We start from the raw sequence: 25,957 nt of genomic DNA on the forward strand, positions 1-25,957 counted from the left end.
TTGTAAACCTTTGTAAGGAATAACAGTTTTTTTTTTACTTTGACATGCTAAATATCTACAATAAAGAACTAATAAACACGTGCTATTAATAAACTTTGTTTGCAGTGGTGTCATGAATACGAATCTGATACAGTCTGGAATATATCGTCTTGAGCGACAAAAAGACAAATAGACAAATAGAGATCTAGTGGTGAACATTCTAATCCTGCTGTAGAGAGACACACTGCCCAACTGTTGGTATGACGATCAGGGGAGTCATTGCATATGGCAGTCGTCACCCCTAGAATAGACACAGGGGACACTAACAGCTCAACAATATGTGCAACATGAACATTTGATACTCACCTATACGCCGTGTAAAATAAACTCACTGTTTATTTTATTGTTTAAATATATTTTATATAAAAGGTGTCCCATGTACATGTTACTTCAGTAACACCGACAGTTACACCAGGATTTTAAATGGATGTGCCACACAAGACATTTGCAACAATCATCCTGTTTAAACATACTGTGGTGTGACATTACAAAACACCAGTTGGAAAGAACAACGCTATTAGAAATGTCACACTGAGTCTCTTCAAAATTCAGTGAAATAAAGTGGGTGTGTCCTGCTGAAATTTCCATAGTGATTTAACACAGATAAGTACTTTAAACTGGGTATTTTATATACAGTTATAACACAGTTGTAGGTCTACATTAACTGGCTTTGTCCTGTCAGACAGTCCTATTGCTGAGAAAAGTTTTGCTATGAATAAGAATGAATGCAAGTTCTTCAAAATGATCAAAGGCACACAATATACAGTATATTAGTGTACTTTACTATTTAGGAGAAATCATAGACGGTATATATGAGTGGGCAGTATGTTTCAGTTTACTTCCATTTTAAAGTTTTGAAGCGTAAAGATGGCCAAAACTGCCATCTTAATTTTACATGATTACCATGAAATTATGGCTCAATTTACTGCACATCAGATTTATATGTACACCAATGTGGCATTTATTTTCTTGAAATACGTTTCTGATAAATGTATGCGTTCATGGTATCAGACATTTAGTATTAGCACTTGGCCACAGCTTGCAATCACCTCATCGCCACAATCCTAGAAAAGTCACTAGATAATCAATATAAAACGTGTTAACTTTAAAAAAACAAACAAACACAGAACTGGCAAAAAAAGTGACAGAAAATGGATGTGCAGTTTTCCTCCGTGCTCCATTTACTTACATGGGAATGGGCATTGGGGTAACCAGTTCTACAGTTGTACTGCAGCCATATGCCAGAAGATGTAGTACAGTATTGGCTTCATTTTTCAACTGCTATCATCCAGTCCACTCTTATATACACCTATCTACAATCTACAATCCTCTCTCAATTTTCTCTGTTACAGTCTCTACTCCTGAGATTTCTGGAGGCATTCTTCAATTCATTCTATCCTAACAAAAACCAGAGTAAATGAATATACATTACAATCCAGTTATGTAAGGATATTGTGTGTGCTCCAGTGTCCCTCCAATTAAGCAGGTTCTCAAATATTTTACAAAAAACATATTGAGCCTGTGTTTCCTTCAGATGAGGTATAAAGTCGATGCAAAACTTTCTCTGAACTGTTCTTCTTAAAACACAGTTTAAAATACAAAAGTGGTTGTTGGTCCAGTAGGCTTTTTTCTTGAGGAACAAACGTTCTGCACACAGAACAGTGGATCTTAAATGATTTCTTTCTGGGCTGAGCCAGTTGGTCGGCGGAAGACTTTGCAGGCTAGTAAACCAAGGAGAAGGATCATCACGGCGAAGAGGACCATGAGTGTGACGTAACCGCCATACGGCAGGGGTGGTGTGTCTGGAGATTCTGCAGGGATCATGTTCGTCAGGTTGAGCATGTAGCCCAGCGTCCAGCCAGCATCACTGTTTCCAATCTGCACAGACAGAGGGAGATGGAATGTAAGCTACAAGCCAACAGTCAGAACTGACACAGGGGTATTCACAAGCAATAGAACAGGAGAGGAAGTGTGTTATTACTTCAACTGTGATGTTATTTGTGTTAACAATATTGGTAACGTCTACCAATTAACTAGCAACTAGCAGTTAGAAAGATTGTGTTGTTGGAACAAACTGTTATAAAGTATCTTAAGTAATTTAAGTGTGCACACCTTCTTGATGAACTTGATGTCTTGCCAGTTGTGAGAAGTGAAATTATATCCATCTTCCAGCAGGGTCAAAATGTAAGTTCCTGAGAAGCAGTATTCTGCAAGATACTTTTCCTTTACATTAGGGTGGTTTTGCTTGATCTGTTGAAAAAGTTTAAAATAAGGTTTCATGTCAATTATCTGAGGTCAAAAAAACATCATTTTATATATTTTTATATTTATAGGAAAGAAGAGGAAAAGAAAAGGAACGTAGGAATAAAGCCTTACAATTTCCCATGGGGTGGCACAGTATTTTCCCAGCTCTTCCTTAGCCGCATCTAAGCTTAAAGTCGTCAAGTTCAAGAAATCCATCACAAAGAAGAAAGCAGAAAATGCCTAGAGACAAACAATGTATGCCTGTCATTTTTGAGCTGGAATGAGTGCATTTCTTTATGTATCCAATATACAATAAACCATTATGTTAGTACCCCGGAGAGATGTGAAATTGAAAAAAAATTATTATATGTTATGTCCGGTCATTTTTATACCAATCACAAGTTCAAATATGCATTATTATACCACAGTTATTTCCAACCCCTCAATGTAATTGGCTGAGAGGTGATTTATGAGTGCCGTTATCAGCAGGTAATGCACTGTAACCGAAGCTCTCCATGTATTACTCTGCCACATACAGGCAACCTAGCAAGGATGCAGTGCTTTTAATTTAAACAGCACAGCTACAAACAGAGCAGCAATGGAACTATTTTAACTTGTCGAGTGTTTTTAACCAAACATATCGTATTTTCTCGTCCTCTTTAACTCAAAATCTTTCAATAAACAGCGATGATGGAACTGTGGTATAATCTCAATAATACAGTCAAGGTTCTGCCTTCGGCCTCGTGCCTACGACCGCAGCACAGCAGTGCCAATATTACAGGTTATAGCACTCCCTCTTGTGTATTATTGCTTAAATGTCCTCAAAATTTTGTTGTCTTACCCCAAACTGTCCTTCCACTCGGGGCTGGAAGATGCCGTTGAAGGAGCATATGGAGTAAGAACAGCCACTATCGTTGAAGACTTTTCTGACTGCTGCATGGCACTTCGTTCCATTCCCCGAGCCCACATGAACGAAATTTTTCTCGGGATAACTCAAGCCTGTTACACAGGGACTGTTAAAGACACTCTGAAAGTTTTTGTTGATTCTGTAGCCTGGATGGAAACAAGGGTCATCCACCTCAATAGTCTCTGTCTTGAAATAGAAACGATAAAAAGATCATAATATAAGGTATAATTGTCAGACATGAACTCAAAGCATGTTCTTTTCATGTTTCTCAAATATCTCACCTTTGTATGGACTGGTCGTATTTCATTTGCCAAAGAAAGCTTCAGGACCTGGTCCTTCCCATAGCAGAGGAAGCTGTGAGTGTATACATGGTAATCATGGCCATAAAGCCTGAAGTCAATAGAATTGTCTGGAGACTCCTGTTTCTGCCCAGACACAAAGGTGATCTGAGTGGATGCTCCACCCAGGTCAAGAGCTCCGAGAGTGCCTGAGGCCTGCACATAAACACACATACATATACACACTCATTTTATACATTTATATCATAAAAGCTGGTTCATGCTATATTTAAGTACACACTGATCTATTTTGGTGCTCTGTTTAGTGTTTTTCTCAAATTGTAAATAGAGAAACTCCAGCTAATTAATTCAGTACTCTGCTGTCAGACTTTTAACCCAAATCAGGAATTGAGAGTTCACAACTGTGTGTTCCTGTATAATTTAGAACTAATTTAAAAGTCCATCTACTTTTATACAAAGCTCTACATTGTTTAGTGCTCTACATCTTACATCACTGAGTCTCTGACATGTTATGTCCCTTTATGAGCCCTCAGGGTCCTCCACAGAAAGCATGCACGCCCAAACTGTGGATCACTTTATCAGAAAAGTATTAAAAGAGAATCAGACTCACTGGGCATTTTTAACCAACACCTTAAAATATTCCTCTTAAATCAATCTTATAACTAAATAGATGTTTTTATTATTTGTTATTTTATTATTTACCCATTCTATTTAATTACATTTTTTAGTCATTATTTTTCATTAAAATTCTGTATTGCTTTATATGAATTTACCTGTTTATATTCCCCATGGTTTGAGTGTCCATTACCTTATTTTATGCACTGTCATTTTTAAATATTTTCTTTTTAAACAATGTGAAAAAAGTAGATTAAAGTATACTAAGTATTATTGTGCTTTAGTGCACTAAGGTGTACTTATAGCCACATTATTAATCAGTGTATTTAAAGAGTGTCCTTATTATAGTTTAATTGTATAAAAATAGTACAAAAGTCTTACTTAAATTGTGCTAAGTGTACTTAACTGTACTAAAATGAAACTATTTTAAATATACTAAAGTAACATTCAAACATATACTGAATGTATGTAACCCCATATTTTAAACATGCTTAAAGTAAAATTTGAATATATTTAATGAATATTACAACGGTATCACTATTATACAGCAGGTATATTAGAAATGTACTAAGAATTTATGTTGAATATATTTATATTAGAGTACAATTATGCTTCTTGTTCCTGTCTTTTGTAAGTAGCACACTAAAAAGTTACATGATACATTGTAGTTTAGGTAAACTACTGTAACAGTTGTAACACTTTGCTAAAAATGTACAGAAGTATATTTGGAAATAAGTATTTTAGAAGTATATTGAATTACATTAAAAGCGTACTTCATAGTAGTCTATTTTTTTAAATACACTACTTTGTACTTTTTAAAAAGCATGATCAAAGTTTACTTTCAAACGTTTCATAAAAAGCATTATATGAATATACTTTTAATATATTTTAAGTAAGTACATAAATCTGTTTTACAGCATACTTAGACATTTTTCAATATGTTTTAAGTACAGTTAAGTATATATATATTTTTCACCAGGCTAATTCTGTTTAACTGGATGAGAAAATGTAATTATATAAGAAACCATGCAGTTAAACACTGGATACATTTACCATGGATGTTAAGATTTATGTGATAAATACCTGTCTTAAGCTTTCATTTAGGTAGTTGACAGTGATCCAGCCAAACGCTCCCTCTTCCTGACCACTGATAATTCGAGCACCCTGATAGGAAAACGGGTAGGTCTGCAGGACCCTCTCCACAGACTCTAGCACCTTTTCTGAGGCAGCTGCATTTTCCATCCTTAAAAAAAAAGTTCTGTTATTCACATTTATTGCCAAAAACATTCTATCTATGGGCTAATCAATAAGTATAAAGAACATAATGGTAACTGAAAAATACAATTTTAACTGAAGAATTCAAATATAAAAATATAACAAATATATAGCTATATTGGGCGAAAACATATTTAAATCACAGTTACAGTCATATGAAAGTTGTTTTGATGAGCCCATGATGCCACTCTTCAGAGGAGATTCAAATAGGAAAACAACTTGCAATTGGCCACCTTAAATACCTTTTCTCAAGATTGGATATATCTGGCTATGAAGTTCAAAGCTCAATGAGGTTACCAAACCAATTTTGTGCTTCAGTAGATCAGTAAAAAGTAGTTAGGAGTATTCAAATCAATAAAATGATAAGGGTGCCCATACTTTTGCACCAGTCAAATTTTGTTTTAATGCATATTGCACATTTTCTGTTAGTGCAATAACCCTTATTTCAATCCTATAATATTACTGTGTCCATCAGTTATTAGATATATCAAACTGAAATGGCTGTTGCAAACACCCAAATATTTAGAACTAAAAAAGATTAAGATTAATAGGGGTGCCCAAACTTTTTCATATGACTGTATTTGCAACCCGGCCCTGCATTTTAGAAAACTATTAATTAGTCATAGTTTTAGGGAACTGCTAGCTCGTTTGCTATTGCTGAAAATCTGATCATCTCAACAGTGAAACAAATAGTTGGTTTCAACACACAAATATTTGTCTATATCGATTTAGTCTGACTCTGAGTCTTCTTCACTGGCGTGGTTTGGGATTGAATAGTTTTCTGGCACTCAGGAGACTCCAGATGCAAATGCCTCAACATAAATCATTTCTAGATATTTTATTCATTCTTTAGTACATGCCCTAATTCACTCACATGCACAAACACACACAGCTGAGCCGTCTGTTTAGTAAGTACAGATCACTTACTCAAGTAGTCTCATTCCTGCTGTTGCGCCAAGGTAAACAGGTGTCTCTGGGTGCCTGTGATTGGGTATTATTGACCTCGCCTTATCCATGCAAGACTTTAGGGAATCACCAGCCCTGTTTGGCTCAGTGGAGTAACCTGAGATCCCTACGCCTTTAAAAAGATTGTCAGATGCAAAGCAGGATTAGAATCATCAGAACTCAAAATTGAAGAAGATGCATTTACAGGTTAACTGACGGATTCCACATTTTAATGAGATCTTCAGCAAAACATGTCCAAATCTAACATTTATTCACCTTTTAAATTTCGAAAAGGTGAGTAAAATGTGCTTAATTACAGTCTACATCTAGAGTTACTGTACCTGGAACATTGCAGGCATCCATCTGCTGAACCATGCCAGTGTTGTTCTCCTTTTCTGCTGGCCACTGGTAGATATAGACAGATGTATGGGAGGAGCCTGCGTCCAGAACTATCCCATACTGCAGAGCAAAGAACAGACATGGAATAATAAAAAAGAGCATCTGAATCAGTACAAAGCAAATAAAAACCTGGATGAAGCCTCAGAATGGTCAACTGTGATAAAGAGTCTAAGCATTCTCTTCATTAAAGTAACTGGCTTTAAATCTTTACTCCTGTGTGAATTTGAATAAGTGTACTGATATGCACATATTTTACAAATCTGAAAACTGACAAATACTGAACATAAATACAAAGCTATGCCAGCAATTGTATATCATAAAAAACCTAATACTTGGAAGTTTACTCATATTTCAGAAAGCAATTGCAAATGTATGGCAATCACTTTAATTAGCAGCTATCCTGTGTGCTCTACATGCTTAAAAATTGTGTGTTTGTTCCAAAGCATAAGCTGTAGTAGCCAAGGTGGGCTAAATGAATTTCTCAGCTGCTACATAATGAAAACATGTATTTTCCTTTAGTACACAGCTGATAGATTCAGTCATTGTTTTCGGTCATTGTTTTGAAATATGCAACTGATGTATCCTTCATTTTTTTCATTTTCAACGCAATGGGAAAAAAGAAAAACAGCACCACGAAAATTTGACAGAAATGATGGAAAATGGAGGACCCAAATTTTGACCCAGAGTTTGTTTTAAAATTAAAGAGTACAAGAGTACAAGATTACTGTCATCACAAGACATTTGTATGTGACATCACTACAAAGCCCCGTTAGACTGTTCCACTTTATGATCAACAAGCTACTGAGAATGAATCTTCATAGGACAGTTCTACTGAGGACCCGACTAACCTTCACTGCAGAGTAGACTCTGGAACACAGATTTTTGTTTTGAAGAGTATGTGCAGTCAAATGCCTCGTTTTTGTGTATATTAATAGCATAAAATGATTATACTTCTGATTATTATAAACATAATGAAATAGACCATAAGGATAAACCATATCTAATTAATTAATAATTATTTAATAAGGCTTGTATTTTTTAAGGTTAAGCAAGACATTTTTTGGTTCTGTAAATTCTTATCTTTTTGTTTACCAATAATTTAAGATGTGACCAACCTATGAATCTAATCAATCTGATAAAAAAAAAAGCTTTTATAATTTTTTATCCCTTAATGATCATACCTAAAAACATTTATCATACTCTAACTGGTTCTGTATAAATGCAGTCTATAACGATGATATAAGGTTTATTCCTTTTCTAAGCTGTATAGAACCAAATAAGTATTATAAAATATAATAACTGACTGTTTTATTTATTAATTATTTAGTAGAGTGGCATACATGAAAAAATATATTACTAAAGTAGAATTCAATAAGACAAATGATGGTTCTTGAATGTTTGTGTGTTCATGGTTGTATAAACCATTTGCTTTTACTGAAGAATCCTTGAAATATATTTGCTTTAGAGTGTACCTTGTACTTCTGCTGAAGAGGTTTGTTTTGTACTACTCCAATGGCCACCATTGAGACGATTCCAATGACAAAAAGGACAGTGATGAAGATTATTCTGGGCCGGTGCCAGGGATTCTTGGCTTTCATTTCTAAGGTAAACAGTGAGAAGAAAAAGAGACTCAGTTCAGCTGTTAATGCATGGCTGTACTAAACAGTATTTTTAAAGACTCTTAAACTCAACAATCTGACTAAAAAGTATCACATCATTTATACTGACAGAGACCAAAGTGAGCAACAATAAATGATATGTAATTTTGGAGAATTTTAGTTTAAACACAATAGGTGAGGAAAAGACAAAGACAGGAAACACTCAAGTGTGAGCTTCGTGGAAAATCAAACAAGGTAGGAGCCATCACACTGTTTACCGTTCTCCCCTCTATCACTTACAGCTGCTTTCCACTGTTTATTCAAGAGGATGCTCTGCTTTTGATCTGACAAAGCCTAGTTTTGCCTCGTCCGGCAGATCACACTGAGACTAGAGTATACATACATACAAGGTCTGTCCCGGACTGTATAGTATTTTAAATGAAGATTTTTCATAGAAAGAAATATATACTTTAGGGTCCTTATGGTCTTAAGGTCTAATCTCTGTCTGAAAACCTGATCCATAGAATGCTGTCTGTGAGCTATTTTTTTAAAGGCAACAGTAAGCACATTGGCTTTAATCATCTAACTATTTATATTATATTCAATTCAATTTTCAATTATCCTTTATACTGAAACAGGGTTATACTATGCAACAAAACACTGAAATTAAATAGACAGTGCAAGACAAAACACAAGGTGCCTTGACATTAAGTACAATAGCCAACAGTCAATAAATACAAGTATTCACATTAGGGGAGCACAGTATGAATAAAATGTGAAATATGATAAATTAAGCCCCTTTAAGTTTTTTTGGCACTTGGCTGCGCTCGTTTGTCCCAGGAGATAAAAACAGATTGTTGTGTAAGTTCACTGTGGATCTTAAACTGCACTTGGATAATAAAGAGTTTGAGTCTGCTGTTATTCAGTGTTAATGAAGCTCTTTTAAGGCTTTTGGGTATGTTAGGATGCTTTTGTTCATTCTTAATTTTTAGGGTTATAACTCAATGAAAACTCAATGAGCCATACTGATTTTTAAATGGTTCTTTAACATGTTTGAAGTTTTTTCAGATACATGGAAAAACATATGGTTCTGTTTTATTCAGTACATTTTTGAATGTCCACACATGCCCATGAGTTTAGCTAAATGCACCATGACCGTTGTGCTCTTGAGACTGAGCAGTATGGTCAGGATACATGAGGTTTACATTTATGATCAGGGCACAGAGTACCACATCCTTCTAAACTAGATAGCATTCTTAGCATTTTTTCATAATTTCACGGTTGAAAGCATGTTTACTGGTGTGTTCATAATAAAATTCTATTTGATTCGGTCATGTACAAAGAAATACTAATTAATTAAAAGTGTTTAAAAACTTTTATTGATGAAAATAATCTATATCTAAATATTTAATTTATTTAATTAATTTTTATTACTGATTAGAACAATCCATAAACATTTTTGGATACAGGATGTATGAATCACTGGTCCATTCCAATACATATAATGTCATAAAAATAACAGCTTTATCACAGCGTGGGAAAGTTCACAGACACAGACTTTTTTCACACTAAGGTGAACGTGTGAGTAAGATGGTGGGCAAGAACTTGTAAGAGGTAGTTAAAACAGTCAGATGCAGATTTACCACAGGACGCTGTATATGTGTGGGGTGTGTGTGTGTTTGTGTGTGAGCTCGCATGACACTTTCATTAGCTAGTACCTGATAAGATTACTCAAGTAACCAACTCTGTAGATCTTGGTTTAGATCTACATTAAGATGCACAGACCACTTTTACACACTGGTGGACTTAAATATACTGTTTTATCAGCAACAGACATTTTTGTGGGTTTCCTAGGCAATCACAATATACCTTTAAAAATCCACATATCTTACCAAGTTAGCTATTCCATCAATACTTTATTACAGATCAGCCATAACATGGACCTGTGGTATCTGAAAACCAAGACATTAGTAGCATAATCTTTAGCCCCTGTACATTGCAAAGGTGGGGCTTCCATGACCCTGTCACTGGTCCTTAAACCATTTGAAACAGAACAAGTCCATCATAAAATTCAAAATTCAAAACGTAATACTGAGCTAAGCAAATTTATTTTATTAAATGTCATTTTTTCCTACAATTCTCCACCCTGTCATTGTTCAACCTGTTGTGCAGCACATGTAGGACATAAAATATAGTAAAAATAAAAAGGTAATTAAGCTTGGAAATATGATTTATGTGCAGTCTGAGGTCTTATAAATATGATAAATAGTCAAAACAAATTCTAAAGGCATTTTTAGAGTTATGCCACACCAAAAAGCACAGTATTCCAATAATGACACTAATTTAAAAAACAACAATTAGTTTAACAGAGGGGCTACCTTCAACAAAGTCGAACCCTTGTGAGTACACTATTGAGTAAGCCACTTTAGAATCCACTACAAATTGACCCTTCTGCTCTGTTTATAGACTGAAAGCAGACTATTAGAGTACAAGACAAGACTTAAATCACATTCCTAAGCTGAGCACTACAGGGATGGGGTGGAGTGGTCGTGTGCATGTTGCAGAAATCATTATTTGGCTAGAGCTACAGGGGCGCAGGAGAGGCTGTAGGGTCATTAAAAGAACAATATGCCTCAGTTTTGGCACTTAAAAATGATTTACGACTTCATTTATAAGATTTCAGACTCCTGAGAACTATCTTCCCTGATTCATTACTTTACATTTTTTCACTTTTTATTATCAGTCATGCATGCGTCCACACCCTCATGACAAGCTATTTGTAATTATTCATGATGATTTTGTCTTGTTTCAAAAATGCATTTTTCTAAAATTATTTTAATAAAAATGACAGGGTGGATGGCGAAATTTTTACCTCAGCTAAGCCTGGAAGCAAATATAAGTGAAATTAGTATTATTAATTGTTGAAGATGTGGCAAGTGTCTTTAGTGCCTTGAAAATAAAACTGTGTTGTGATGTCACTGATATCAAAGGTTACTTCCTTTAAGGTGCAGGGTTTTTCCGAAAATGACAGGGTGAAACAGGGAATACCTGGAAATACCTTGATTTAAAAAAAAACTGAAATATGTCTAAACAGCTACAGTAAATATATATATATATATATATATATATATATATATATATATATATATATATATATATATATATATATGTAAAATGCAAATAAGTATGTTTATTATTTCTATATTATTTGTGAATGTATTAGTATTAAATTTTAGTATTAATTATTAGTATATTAATATATTAGTATTAATATTTGTATTGCACTCTTGATTGACTGAGTTGCCAGGTTTGTGGGTTTCTCGGCAAACTCGGCTTGTTACACAGTGGTGGGAGAAAATTTAAAACAGGAGGTGTGCTTTTTTTGTACCTGGCAACCCTGGCTGCAGCTCGCTATAACTTGCTCCAAAGACAACAGAAGACACCAGAGATATCAAAACACTCTTATAGCAGCCTCGCTCTTTTGTAACGTTTAGTTTTTCAGCTTGTTATTAGGCGAGGAGTTTATGTAGAGCTGCTGTTCACTCAGTATACTTCACACGCCAGTATTTACAGCCCCGTCCCAAATCCCCCCCTGCGCCCTGCACTGCTCCTAAAGAGTCTACTCTCTGGTGACGTCAACATCCCGCAGTGCTATTGGGCGAGAGACCTACAAGTGCGCGCGGTTTAAAGAGGCACGTAGAGGTTTTTAGGGACACAGCCAATTTCTCCACCTACACCTCCACTGCCCTGACAGTAACATAAACACCACAGCCAAAACAGAGAGAAAAAGAGAGAAAAGTTATGCACTGGGTTTTCCATTTAAGTAGAACCTGCATCTATGTGTAAGTAGCTGCGGTCTATTTTTCTTAAACACACTTTATTGTCTTCAGTAAATTACTCACATGAATATTTATATTTTTTAAATTTAGCATTCCACCTTAAGTGCTGCTGTGGCGACACACAGGCTTCATTCAGCTTTTAAGGTGGAACAAAACATTAATTTAGGAGTACAGGTGTTTACAGGTGAGTACAGGTTTTCTGTAAACAGCTTGTCATTTCTGCACAACCTAAACAGAACTATTTAAAACTCTTAAAGCACTTAATGTAACGTGTGCGCTGTTTTAAGGTGGAATTAAAAATATAAACATGAAACTAAAGGCTTAATTCTCTGGTGGCTTTAGTAGTGAGGAATTAGCTGTTCATATATCAGTAATTCTACAGTAAACTTAAATAAGGGTTCCTGCAGGTTTGGGAAAATGAAATGTAAAAAAGTAATAAGAGCAAAATGTAAATAAATAACCCAAAACACCAATATTAAGTTTACAGGGTTTACAGTAAACTAGTTTTATTGTGTTTTAACCAATATTTTTAATGAAACTAACTTGCATATCAAATCTGAACAAGCAAAATGCAATGTGCGAAAAAGTGCTTTAAAGTTAGGTTAGGTTAAAGGTTAAACTTTCCTCTATATTTGTTATAATGTGTTCAGAATAAATCTTAAACAGTGTACTGTTACAAAGTGGTGGTATGAAATTGAAACCTCTGTAGAGACACAAAAAAAGCACGTTATATAGCTATTGACACAGCAGCTCTTCCACAACTGAGGAGAGAAAATAGCTGAAGGAGGTAAAAGGGTTAAAGAAGTTTACTAAACTGAGACTGGACTGAATGAACGCCTGCATTCCCGAGTCTGCACTTCTTACAGCACATGCGCCTTTCCCAGCACACACATCTCTGTAAGCTCTCTCTCTTACTCTCACACACACACTGTCTGGGACTGAGACGCAGTAAGAAAGAGGTACAGGACACAGGATGTGTAAAACCGCGCTTTTACCCAGAGGCTGGTCATTCCCGGCGGAAGAAGCGTGTGAAGCAGGCGAATCCATCAGAGGAAGGAAGAGCGTTTCGTTCACTTCCACCCTGAGGGGTCAGCTCAGCAGCTCCTCAGAAACCCGGACTGGACAAACACTGCCTCTGTTCTGCTGTTAAATATTAGCTTTACATGAACGGTTCGCCAATTCCTCACAATTTCTCTCACTCTGAGTGTAGGTAATCACTCAAATACAGGGTTGGTGCCCAGAATTAGCCCCTTTAGATTTACACCAGAGCTAATGAGGCTAATATCTAGCTATCCATTAATTCACATACAGCTCTGGAAAAAAAAACACTCAGTTTCTGAATCAGTTTCTCTGATTTTGCTATGTATAGGTATATGTTTGTGTAAAATTAACATTGTGGTTTTATTCTACAAACTATGGACAACATTTCTCCCAAATTTCAAATAAAACTATCGTCATTTAGAGCATTTATTTGCAGAAATTGAGAAATGTCTTAAATAACGAAAAAGATGCAGCGCTTTCAGACCTCCAATAATGCAAAGAAAACTAGTTCATTTTTATAAAGTTTAGAAATCAATATTTGGTGGAATAACTCTGGTTTTATCCATAGTTTTTATGTTTCGGCATCATCTCCTCCACCTGTCTGACACACTGCTTTTGGTTAACTTTATGCCACCCCTAGTGCAAAAATTCAAGCAGTTCAGCTTGGTTTGATGGCTGTGACCATCCATTTTCTTCTTGATTATATTTCAGAGGTTTTCAATTAGGTAAAATCAATGAAAAACATCATAAAGTGGTTTCTTACTCTTTTTTTTTCCAGAGCTGTGTAGCAGTCTCAGATTTGCAAGCAGGATAGCTAATAAAATATACTGGGAAGCTATATAATTAAATATAATAAGAACTAGGGCTGTAACAATAAGTCTACATATCAGAAATTGTTTATTATAAAAATTGTTGACTTATAATTTCAGTGTTGACAATCATTTGTAACTGCAATGCACTACACACATTGCTGTGGACAGAAACACAATAGGGGAAGGTTAAGGGCTGCTCACTTACTCAGTTCTCAGTACAGTTTATATTCTCTGCCCGAACCCCCTCTGTTTTTTAATGTTATTTTTTATTTATACAAATTATACAAATTATACAAAAATACAGCTATGGCATGATAATCACTATATAACAAAATAAATCACACTGATATTTTGTATACACACACTGTTTTGTCTTTTCTTGTTTTTTCATTGAAACATTCTCACAGTATTTGGAGAGAACTTCTCAAAGTGTAGAATTAATGGTTTCCTTATTTATGTTAGTTACAGGAAACTGATGCTTTGCATCAGGATCCAAACAGTCATTCCAGATTGTTTGATGTGAAGTACACTTCTAAAGAATTTGCCAACTCGTAAATTGATCACAGCAGTGATCGGATCCCGACGTCTGAGGCGCTTTTAGAGAAAGCTGTTGGGTAAAAATACTTTGCTGTACTTTACAATTGTTTTACAATGTGTACCGGGAATACATCATAGAAGCCATTACCTCCCACACTGACCAGCACAGTGGGTGGTACTGATTTTAATTGTGTCTGGCTAGAATTATTCCAGATGGAGGATGTGCCCTGTTGACATGATATGATGTTTTGTGGCCAGATCATTCCTAGTTACAGTATCTTTCATAATATGTGCACAGACTTGCAGGCAGGGAATCCTCTGAAGTGTGTAGGGACCAGGATTGAGAAACACTGAAATACTGTTAGGCTGTGGTGACTAATGCGGCAGTTATTTTTTTCTTTCAAGGCTACCCCTTAGGTTGCCAGGAAGGTTATGTTTATATTACAGTGCATCAGTCACACAAGCAGCGGTGCCTGAAACAAAGCCACTAACAGTGTGTAAACTGTTATATTCTTTAAAGCATTTAACAATAACAGGCAGCAGTGTGCTCTTATCACTGCCTTCCTCCCTCTCAGTACTGCCCTGCTCATAATTCAATATGCCTTCTGTTCTGCTATTTTTTTTTTACCATCAATTTCCTTTTTTTCCAGGCTATTTTTTTTGGACATGTGGATCTCACTCCTTAGTACGATCAGCTTGACCTGAGGTATGTTGCCATATATAATAATTAAAATAAAATAAGTTTTCAGTTGTGTACCGTGGTCATAGGTCCTTTTTTGGAAGCTTATGGATTCTTACTGCATCTATTTTTTGGATCAAATATGAGGTTTTAAAGTTGGTACATGAAAAAGGTAAGACAGTAATATGGTGAGTCTGATGGTAGACAGGTATGATATGGACAGAAATCTTGATTTGAATGAAAAAACATGACAAAAACAAATATTCTAAATTAGTTAAAGCTGCTCAGCCCTTGGCTTGGCTGCACTCATTCCCAGGATATAAAGTAGTTTGGTGTGTTAAATAAACTGTGGACCTCTACCTTACTCTAACTGGCTTTACCTCTGTCTGCCTGCAGCCTAGTTATATCACGTGAGCAAAGTCTGCAGTCTGAAGAGCTGCCTCTGTTTCGATTTGGCTTTTCCGTTATTACCAATGTTATTACAGCACTTTCAATGCGATTATTGTAAATCTTATATCATGAAAACAGTAAAAATTGTGATTATTGTCATTATTTTGGGCAAAGATAATAATTATAAGTTACTTTCTCTTTCTATGTTTACAAGGCTGCACCCAGCAACAAGAAGTGCTTACATACTTTACATGATGATTTCCAAAGAGGACTCATACAATGTTATTGTTAAGAGCAAGCATAGGAAGCACAGTTAAATTATCTAAAAAAAGAACTTTCCATCCCCAGAGCTGAGTAGTGTGTATACTCAAGCTCTGTAATATTCTTCTGACCATGACCCATCACATCACTTAATGTGTTTTATAGGAAAAGTAACCTCCTCAAGAACTCTGTGCCCCCCCTGCCTTACTGCAGACCCCACTGCCAGATCAAACACATCATCTCTTCCCTGGCCTAATTGTTAGTGCTCTGCTTGAAGCTTCAGGAAATGGAAGTCGTTACTACAGCAACAGCAGTGGAAACAAATAAACTTGCCTTGCACTACATTAACTGACCTGCTGCTTTGCTGTAAATAGCCAAGTTATCTGATTTAGGGAACGCCAAAACGTGTCTCTAATACACACTGATGTTTGTTTAAAGTTTATGTATAGAATGTGCTATGGCTAAACTCTGAAACAGAAGACAGGCGCATACACTCACCCTCGTAAAGCTTCAGTTCTGTAATGCCTCCAGTGTTCCCTGTAAAGTTCTTCTTACATAATCCATTCTCTTCAACAATTAGCCAAAGTGCAGCCTAATTCTAAGGCACTTTAATGGTAAATCAGTAGCTGTTCTACGTCCTGTCTCTAAGAATGAAAAGACTAGACTGAAGCTGTGGCATCCCGAAGAAAACCAGGCACCAAAGAAATGATGCATCATCTGTGGGCTTGTCTGTGCTGATCCTGTCAATTGCCTGTGGTCGTGCAATCCCAGGGGATTATATTTTTTCTTAGTCTTTCTGTAAACAGCCCAAAAGAAAAGAGGTAGATAAAGTATTAACTTTGCATAGTTCTGCAAAAGCGTAAAAAACTCTTGACTGTTAGTCACACACCAAGTATGTACATAGTGATAAAATCACTAAACGATCACTTACCATCGCAGCAGGCCAGCTCCACCTGCTCTCATTGAAGTTATTTGGAATGTTTCAACAATTATTTCTATAGAATGTTGCACAAGATGTGGCCACAATCAGAAATATTATAAATAGGGGAAAAATTAAAAGCTAAAAAAAATAGGATGTGGATTTTAGCTTAAGTCTCTCAATCTGAAAGAGTAGAGTATTATTATTTTTATTACAGTATGACCATTACAATTCAGCCAGACCGTATTATTGTAGCTACAGCATAATGCAGAGGAGTGGTTTGTATAGGCGTTCTTTTCCTGAAGAGCTTCCTTCCTGTAGAGTTCAATTTCAAACCCACAACTCAACACAACCCATTCAGCCCATCTAGGATTTGCATGGGCAGTCCTTACTTTTATTAGATCAGGAAGGGTAGATTAAGGTCAGATCCAAAATGTGAAGACGCAGTTCTCCAGTAACAGGATTACAGAACACTGGTTTTTAAACTGCTTGCACATCGTAGCATGATATATGTCTTTTTAAAACAACAAATCAGTGTACCTCTGGCTAGTGCCAGTTACATATTCTTTCACACAACGTTCTCTTCCTTATATACTCCCTATTATTATAACATGTAAACAATTTTAGTCCTTTCAATCTGTTCTGTTTTGTTCATAGAGCAACACTTAGTATACTATTCAGAGCCGAGAGGGTGGGCACCACTCTGGATCTGCCATCTGGGAGACACACAGCTGGGTTGGTGGCCTTTGGGCTATTTGAGCTCTGTGGTTTGATGGTTTAGCTCTCTTAGTCTTGTTAAAGACTGTGAGTGAGTGGCAAGCCGGTTCAATAAAAGGAGCTGTTGAGCATTCAGCATGAGTCTCACGGGTCTTCCTTCCTCTTCCACGCCACAATATAATATACAGAAATGTACACTGAAAATAATGTCAAATGTGCACAAAATGGATTGTCATGTAAGAAACCATGGATGAAAGCAGCTGGGTAGTTTACTACAGATGTATGATAGAGGCCTCTAACAGGTGCAAGCTAAAGTAAACAGACTTGTTAATTGGAAAACAGATATACGTTACGTTTTATTAAGTTGTTTATTATCACCCTTTCGGAGGTGTTGTAAGCATAATTTTGTGAAACACTGATGAAGGGAGATGTCTATCTGACGACCCCCTGTGAAGAGCTTGTGGTGTATGGTATGGTTAGTGTATTTGTAATAGGAAGATTAGGTGTGCTGTGTTTGTGTCACATGTGGCTGATCAATCATAAACGGCCACCGCAACCTAGGTGTTAGGTGTCAGATCTTCATGTTTGGATTAAATGTTGTTCGGATCATAAATGGATTTATCATCTTCTTTTATTATGTCACTTATATCGCCGATTGAACACTATAGCAAACTAGATAATTATATCTCCCTTTAGACTAAATCTGCACCAGAATGTAATAAATGCTCAATATATATATCAAATGTGTATATAATTTTTTTAACATAATAAACATAATCAGTATTCACACCGTGAATGCACATTATCTAACAAATAACGACATTATGAGTCTTGTGGCTATGAGAGACTGTAGAAGATCAAGGTATCAAAACCATGTTTTCATGATAGTAGAATTATCTTAATGACAGCCTGAATGATTAGCTATGTACTTTAAGCTTAGTGTGCAGCCTGCAGTCAGCTCATTACAGTAATCCAGATGTCGGGCTGAAAAAGCTGTGCATCATTACAAGAGAGTTGTGTCTGAGCACTGTTTCAGATGCGTGTCAAGTGTTTTAGTCTAGTGTTGTAATAACTGAAGCTTTTTTATCATACCTATAGGTCCAATTCAGCAAGCTTTTTTTATTCTCGTTTTATTATCCAATTACTTACCAAAACATCTTAAAGAATTTGAAACCACTCTGGTGGTTTTGTGAGCTAATAGCTAAAGGCATTTTTAAAGCGACCATGTCTGATATTATATATTTTTCTTGCACCTTCTTGCAGCAACCTGTTTCGAATGGTCTTGAATCTGGCAAAGTGCTTTCTTCCCAGTTTTGCAATTATTCTCAACACCATATTCTCCAAAAGACTGTGTCCCAGGTTTAGTGTTCGAAAGAGTTTTTTTTTCTGCAGTCTTTACACCACTTACCTTATATGTTGTTCTCACTAAAATAAGTAAAGGCATTTAGTATATGCTTGTTATTTATTCTTATGTCTAACCTGTAAAGAAACTGACAAATGTGACATTACAGTATGTACTTGTTTTGAACATGTTTTATATGTCTGCTGTGGCACTATGTCTGTCACTTATTGTTTGCTCTAAAACAATGCTTAAGTAAGGCCAATAAACAATAATATCAATATGAGAATACAATGATATCAATTTAGGAATACAATGAAATCAATATAAAAAATCCTGTGAGTTGAGAGAGAGATGGGTTGTCTGGGCTTGGTGTATGAAAATGTTAAGGATTTTAAGGATTTCCTTTTGAATAAAGAGACCACTGGGCTTCAGAATATCCTCCTTCAGAATATCCATTCTAGGGCATCTTTCAAAAAGGATAGATAAAGCATGATATAGGCGCTTTTAAAACAAAAGTTAAATTACCTAATTGGTTAAATTTAGTTTTTTTGTGTAGAAAAAACTGAGCAAGCTGGGAAATACAGCACTTGTCGTATTCAGTAGGAGCAGAATAGAGACAGCTTCAGTGTCAGAAAAGCCCCCAAACAGGCAGTTTCAGCTTGCAGACATTGATATCACTGTCAGGACAAAGCCAGACTGAACCTGTGTAAGGATATAAAGGAAGTCTCACAAGATTAAGGGTGGTTTTTCAAATGGCTTTGAATTACCTACAGTAAAAGGAATGTTACTGTCTAACACTGGCAAGAGATTGTGCTTACAGCTCAAATGTATCTAGGAGTGAACTGCTGTGATCATCCTAGGTTTGAAGTGCGTGTTTTTGTGGTTTCCCATGTAAATGCAGACAAGTTGGTACAAACACATTTCTGATGTGTTTCCAAGCAAGGCAGAAACAGTCGACCATGTGTGAATGCATATGGTCACATTTATGATGTAAGCCTGGTGTAGCTTTTTCCATTATCTTTCAAACAAAGAGCTTGAACTGTGCAAGATGTTCATTGAACAACAGTTTAAATGAGAATGAGAACAATGTAATTATTTCATTTGTAATTATGGCAAATGTACTATATCTGGTGTGTGGTGATGATATTTGATTACAGAGCTAAGGTAACCAGGAGGTCTGACAGCAGAAGCTAACGTCCCTAGAGAGACCTACAGAGCTAATCAGCGTTCTCTGATTAGACTACTAAATCTTTACTTTAGTGAATCTCATTTCAGAGATTGAAACAGAGAGCAGATAGACCTTGCCCCAGTTTTGGCTTCTAGGGGGCCCATTTAGGTCAGAGGAAGTCAGCATGTCTGTCTTTGTAGTGCTAACTTGTGAAATGACTAATAAGGGCAGACAGAGCTAGACATGCAACACTTCTCTCTCTTTCCATGATGTCATCAAAGCCCAATGGCTTTGTCTCAACAGCCAGCAACACATGTTACACTGACTTTAAACAAGACTCTTTTCCCAAGAGAACAGTATAATATTTGTCTGGTTTCTATGAAGCCCATTTAGGAAGTTTGTTTGGTGTTGTATATTAAGACTGGTCATTATTCAAAGTCCATTACTGGATCCATCCTAAATTCAGTCGAATCAAACCGTACTATTTTTGTCACTTTGCTTTTAAGATAAAAATACTCTTTTTTTCCCCCACTTCTTTTGAATGTCTGGATCATTAGGAAGGTTGCAGAGAGATATTTGCTGGCTGACAGCCAGGAACAGCATATGTAATTGTTCCCCACATCTATCAGATAGCAACAGACTGTCTGTTATAGCAACACCATGTGTGAACATGAGTACTACATGGGTGCTAAGAAGAATTCAGTAACAATGAGTGACACCATAGAAGAGCTGCTTCTGGTTTCCTAAGGAACCATGATATTAAACGATATGTGTCAGTGTGATGGACTTTTTAGAGATTTAAAGAACCTTCGCATAAGAACACATCTATGGCATCTCTTCAAAAAAATTGTAACGGTGTTCTTTTTCGGAATTTATGCTAAGCTAATATTGATTTCTTAAATCACAGGGTGCTGGCTTCCTAGTATTTCCCAGAATTCACAATGCTTCATCAGGAAGAGGAGACTTTCTTTTAAAGCCCTCCAACTTTAAAATATATTTCCCGATAATGTTCAGGGCTCAGACACAGTCTTAATCTTCAAGTCTATTAAATATGAGTTTATCTATTATTAATGTTTCCCTTTAGATGAAGCTTGCCAGTCCGAATATTCAAGGACAGAGGGAATTGCTGTAAATTGAGATGCTGGTATTTTCTTCCTGTCACTTACACACGTTCACTCAGGTTTTTGGATTGTGGAGTGGATGAATGCCAGATCTGCTAGAGTCATTAGCCTCACTCTGGCAATGTTTTTACCCTTTTCAAGTAAACAACTGCCTGCCTGTCTACCTGTCCAGTATGATTTGATGCAGGCTGAACGAGCAGTCATACATAAATTAATTAATTGTTGTGACATCACAACTAAAACAATGTCAACTTACATAGACAGGTGCAGGATTCAGCTGCTTGTTGGGATTTAAACAATATTGGCGTTGTAAAAAAGGAACATTTGGGTTTCAGTGATATGCACCCAGTAGACAGAAACCATTTTATGGGGGTTTTAGCATAAGTTCCAATATTCTGATTTCTCAGAATGAACAAGATCAGGGATCAGTGACTCCTTTATGTTTCAACTCCCAAAACATTTATTAAACAAATGCTGTTTACTTATTGCGACAAACCAAAACCAAAAGCAGACATCAAACATTGCACAAATCCCTGAGAATGTTCTTTGGGGAGGCCTGGGAGGTAAAGTCTGCATGAATCATGTTTCTTGTTATGAGCTGTTACGTTTCTGTTCAGCTTTTATCACTTAAAATATTTGATTTATGAAAATAGGAAGGCTGCTAATGAGTATAGGAATGCTGGGTGTGATTACAATCATTTTCTTTCTTTTTTTTTCCTGAAATGTATGCCCTAGCCATAATAAAACAATAGCATTTTATATCCTGCCCTGTTTGGTTTGGCAGACTTTATCCATTGACCCATCCACCTGCTACTGTTCTGTGCACACATCAGAATATAGAGATTCCACACTCTTTAACGCAATTCATAAAATGTTTCCTGCCCTAGTTCTGGACTACCCTCTGCCCTGCTCACTGTAATGTTTTTCCTCACACTTCAACTCAGGAAGGGAATCTTAGCTATTTATAATGGAAGGAGTTAAAACACTGAAATGCACAGGGCAAAGGACTACTGATCTAAACCAACCACTTTAAGCACTAAAATAACTCAATATAGTCCTATGTTTGTGATTTAGAGTATGCATGGTTTATGGTTAACTGCTGTCAGTCTTTTAACCAGGCAACTGTGAATCTATTACTGCCAGATGTTTCACTGGAGCTCTGATATTGTCATCTGGTACAATAGTTGCTCTGTAAAAATGTCCATAGATTCTGGTTTTAAACCATAAGAGTAAAAGACTGTGTTTAACACATTTAATACATTTTTATCTTATACATGACTTAAATTAAAATACTCTTTCAGTGTGTTAAAACCGAAAATATTCTTTAACGTATACAGAAAAATGCAGAATCATTTTTTTACCTTAACCATAAAATGTGCAATCTCTTATACATTGTGACACTACAGTTGCAAGTATTAAACCACACATTTTAATTATTTTTTACAGTGTAGTCATTGTGCATTGTCTAACAGGTGAACACTAAGAAAGGGTTTTGTCATATCAAGAAAACATACATTGTTATTTTCATATTGTCAGCTATTTATAGACATGACTGAACCGAGATTTTAGTTGTTTCAGCAACATTTTAACCAAACCTTTCATTTCTGCTCATGAGTTCAGTAGGTTTGAATCACATGTTGATTACAGTCAGGGTGCATGTGACATGTCAGTTTCTAATTCATGTGTGATCTCGTGCAGCTGTCCTCTACAAACACATCAGGACTCCATTGCTCATTGCTATCTTACACCCTGCCAACAGCCTTGTGCCTGTGTCGATTAAATAGCTATGAAGTTAGTGAATATATCTACACAGATGCGATCTTGGCAGTGAATTGTCACTGTGCACACCTTTTTACATTAACAATACATATAATATAAAATAAAATAATATTATTGTACGTTAACACAAAGTATATGTCATTGTTTTATTACTTAAACAACCTACTTGCGCGTCTTCACAGAGTGGGCAAGCATGTCAGTTTCTTCTGCTGGTAAGTGTTGGATGCATCCAGGCAGCTACACCCAAGTGACAAGATGATTGATCTATTGCATGTTACCCCCAAACGTCTCACAAACTATTTGGTGAAACTTTGGTCTAGATTTAAAACCGGATTAAACAATTGTTATGTTTTGTTAGGTTAGATTTAGAGGTAGATTTGGGGTTAGGGGAAATGATAGTGAATGAAATAAATGTGTTGTTGAATGTAGATTCAAAATGAATGTCCCAGTCTGGCCGCACACCCAGACAAGTGGGCAGATGCCTCAGCAGCCGAGGAGCAATCAGAGGTTAGGTGCCTCATGCAAGGGCAACTCAGCCTTGAATGATAACGCAGGAAATTGCACAGTTCCTTCACTCTACCGGCCCACACTTCCTTCCGGCTTAGGGAATTAAACCTTTGACCGTGCAGTTACTACTAAAACTAAAACATACTTTCATTTAAAAAAGGACCACACCAAATCTTATTTTTAGAGGTGGTGGGACTCAAAATGCTTGTGGACTTTGGGGATGCTTAAGGTGTGCACCCCCAAACAGTGTGTAAGTGTAAATGAAAATGAGTGGATATGGTGTAGCATGTGGCTGTCTGGAAAGTACTATGGTGTGTGTGTGCGGGAGAATCACATTTTAGTTGTTCAGACCGTACAGATATAGAGCAGGCAAGTGCTTTGCTGTTTTAACATTAGAGCAGTTTTGTTCACATTGCAGCTTCACTACTTAGTGACTCTGCCAATAGGAGACATGAGTTCTGTTTATTCAGCTGTGCTTTTAAGCTTTTGAGGCTGATAATAATTCACAGACGTTATAACACTGTCTCTTTATTTGACAGTCCTTAATCATTCTTTTATCCAAGACCAGATTTTTTAATGAACTAATAAGGCAGAAATTTCTGCAGATGGGGAATAGCTATGTAATCATTGTGTTTTCGTTCAGGCTTAAACATCTGTTTGTGTTTCCTTCCTTGCAGAGGGGAGAGTGGCCTTGCTTGTGGCAAGTAGCCCTTTAAAAAAGGGAATCACCAAGGCCCCATTTCTATAATAGTCCTTCGAGGGACTTCCTCAAATGCCACATGACTGGAATAATAAGGAACGTCCACACGGACCTTGTTGTGTCAGCGACAGGAAGTTTGGTTTCCCCAGTGCAGTAAAAAGGGGGGGCTTGTTGATGGGGAGAGTGGACAGGGTGGTGGATGGCACTGAATGAGTGACCAGATCCGTCCTGCCGCATAAGAATAAGAGCCTTTTGAATCTTCTGCTGCAAAGAGGCTCTCAAATGTATTGTCCATGTTGTTTGAGAATGACTGTGACTTCTCTGGGTGTTAGTCTGAGTTTAGGCAAGTTGTAAAACTTTCTTTACCCGTCTGCACTTTTATGGCTACATTGTTTGGGAAACACTGCCAGGCCATTGTTTTGTAATGTTGGCTTTCTCCGTTTCCAGATGGCTTGTATGCACTCACAGAGCAAGCCTCAGGGTTATGTAACGGTCTTTCCTTGCACTGTACTCTCAAAATGTGCTTTAGCACTCCAAGCACAACAGCAGAATCACTTGGACCGGCACCAAAAGCCAAGTATGGACATATTAACGTGCCGGACAGTACATCATGTCTTCCTTCAGGGGGATCCAGTAACCTCCATTAGTCGAGCTTCTGAGCTTTCCATAATGGAAATTCAATATTAAATCAGACATGCAGTGAGGCAGCATTTAGCTCTCTTTTCATCTTACTGATTGTCTTATAGCCAGGTGCAAGTCATCCCAGCCACTTTTCCTGCAGAAGCTTCCAGCTTGTTTGACTGCATGCTCTGATTTTTTGGCACTGTTGTGCACACTTTAAAAGATCTTTTCCACCTGTTTGGATTTGGGGTCTTGTATGGAAATTGTGTAAATATTTAAGGGCTGTATTCGCACATGCAATTTACAAGTGCAGCAAAAACCACATGTTCCTGAATTTGATATATTTATCACACTTTTAAACAAGCAAATCAATCAGTCAACGCAGGAAGTCAGAGCAAAAATAAAAAAAAAACCGCACACCCAGACATGAATTAAACAAATGAAATCATGCTCTGACCGGCTGTATATAACCGCCTTATTCTCCACATCAATGGTTCCTTTGGAAATCATCTGTAAGCCATCTGGACCAGAGTAATTTGACTCTGCACAACTTCAGCCTGCTTTATATGCAGCCCACTTTCCCGCCATGTAAAAGCTTACAGCTTGTCTTCCTGTATATCATCAGAGCACATTACACACACTAAAAAAAGCTTGACCTACCTGGCTGATCATCCATTTGTGCAGCTTTCTTTATTCCGTTCTTGTTCTCTCCACTCTTTCAGACGCTCTTTCTGGGTCTCCTTCTGTTTGGTGTTCTTGTTGGTTGGCTTGTATTTCCCAGCCAGCAGGTCTTTCCCATTCTTGAGGTCCTTTATAAGGCAGTGGTGGGGGGTGCGGGGGCTTTGAGTGTGAGTGGGCGGGATTCCCGCCAGCTTTTCCCCTCTCTCTTTCTCTCTATCTCTCTCTCTCTCTTTCTCTCTCTCTTGCTCTGTCTGTCACTTTCACAAACCCTTGCTCACTATGTCTGTCTCATCGCCTTGTATATAATGCCATCGCTGTTGTGCTTAACCCTTGTCGAAAAGAGTAACTCATCATTAACTTGAATTTACTTATTTAATGTTGCAATATCTTATTTTTGTCCATTCATTGTGAAATGTTCACATAAAAAGAATAAAAAAAACCTTAATAATAATAACAAGCCTGTCTGCTAAAGCAGTGAAAAAGAAATAAAGAGAGAGACTGTTCGACACATCTAGGTACCCT

The 25,957-nt window shown here is 36.7% G+C and overlaps 1 protein-coding gene across 2 annotated transcripts; it reads right to left on the reverse strand.

The window, feature by feature from the left end:
* Nucleotides 1-357: 357 nt before the first annotated feature.
* Nucleotides 358-25,588, reverse strand: entpd1 (ectonucleoside triphosphate diphosphohydrolase 1). 2 transcript variants are annotated; one of them, XM_007259206.4, is made up of 10 exons: nucleotides 25,415-25,588; nucleotides 8,196-8,323; nucleotides 6,666-6,783; nucleotides 6,307-6,457; nucleotides 5,188-5,347; nucleotides 3,472-3,684; nucleotides 3,125-3,376; nucleotides 2,416-2,523; nucleotides 2,152-2,289; nucleotides 358-1,917 (listed from the first exon to the last, which is right to left on the reverse strand). In XM_007259206.4, exons 1-10 carry the CDS (start codon nucleotides 25,428-25,430, stop codon nucleotides 1,708-1,710), a joined length of 1,494 nt encoding a protein of 497 aa, XP_007259268.3. In that variant the 5' UTR covers nucleotides 25,431-25,588; the 3' UTR covers nucleotides 358-1,707. The 2 variants fall into 2 exon arrangements, with proteins under 2 accessions (XP_007259268.3, XP_022524656.2); XM_022668935.2 differs by lacking the exon at nucleotides 25,415-25,588 and adding an exon at nucleotides 13,156-13,257.
* Nucleotides 25,589-25,957: the final 369 nt, after the last annotated feature.

This window comes from Astyanax mexicanus, chromosome 15 (genome assembly GCF_023375975.1).
Source record: "Astyanax mexicanus isolate ESR-SI-001 chromosome 15, AstMex3_surface, whole genome shotgun sequence".
In the NCBI taxonomy this organism is placed as follows: Eukaryota; Metazoa; Chordata; class Actinopteri; order Characiformes; family Acestrorhamphidae; genus Astyanax; species Astyanax mexicanus.

What these genes read in the sequence shown, in the direction of transcription:
- entpd1 (XM_022668935.2), bottom strand. Translation starts at nt 13,207, where the DNA reads ATGGATTCGCCTGCTTCACACGCTTCTTCCGCCGGGAATGACCAGCCT. An exon ending in GGATGCCTGCAATGTTCCAG is followed by an intron (nt 6,458 to 6,665) that starts GTACAGTAACTC and finishes ATCTTTTTAAAG; the next exon opens with GCGTAGGGATCTCAGGTTAC. An exon ending in GTGCCACCCCATGGGAAATT is followed by an intron (nt 2,290 to 2,415) that starts GTAAGGCTTTAT and finishes CTTTTTCAACAG; the next exon opens with ATCAAGCAAAACCACCCTAA.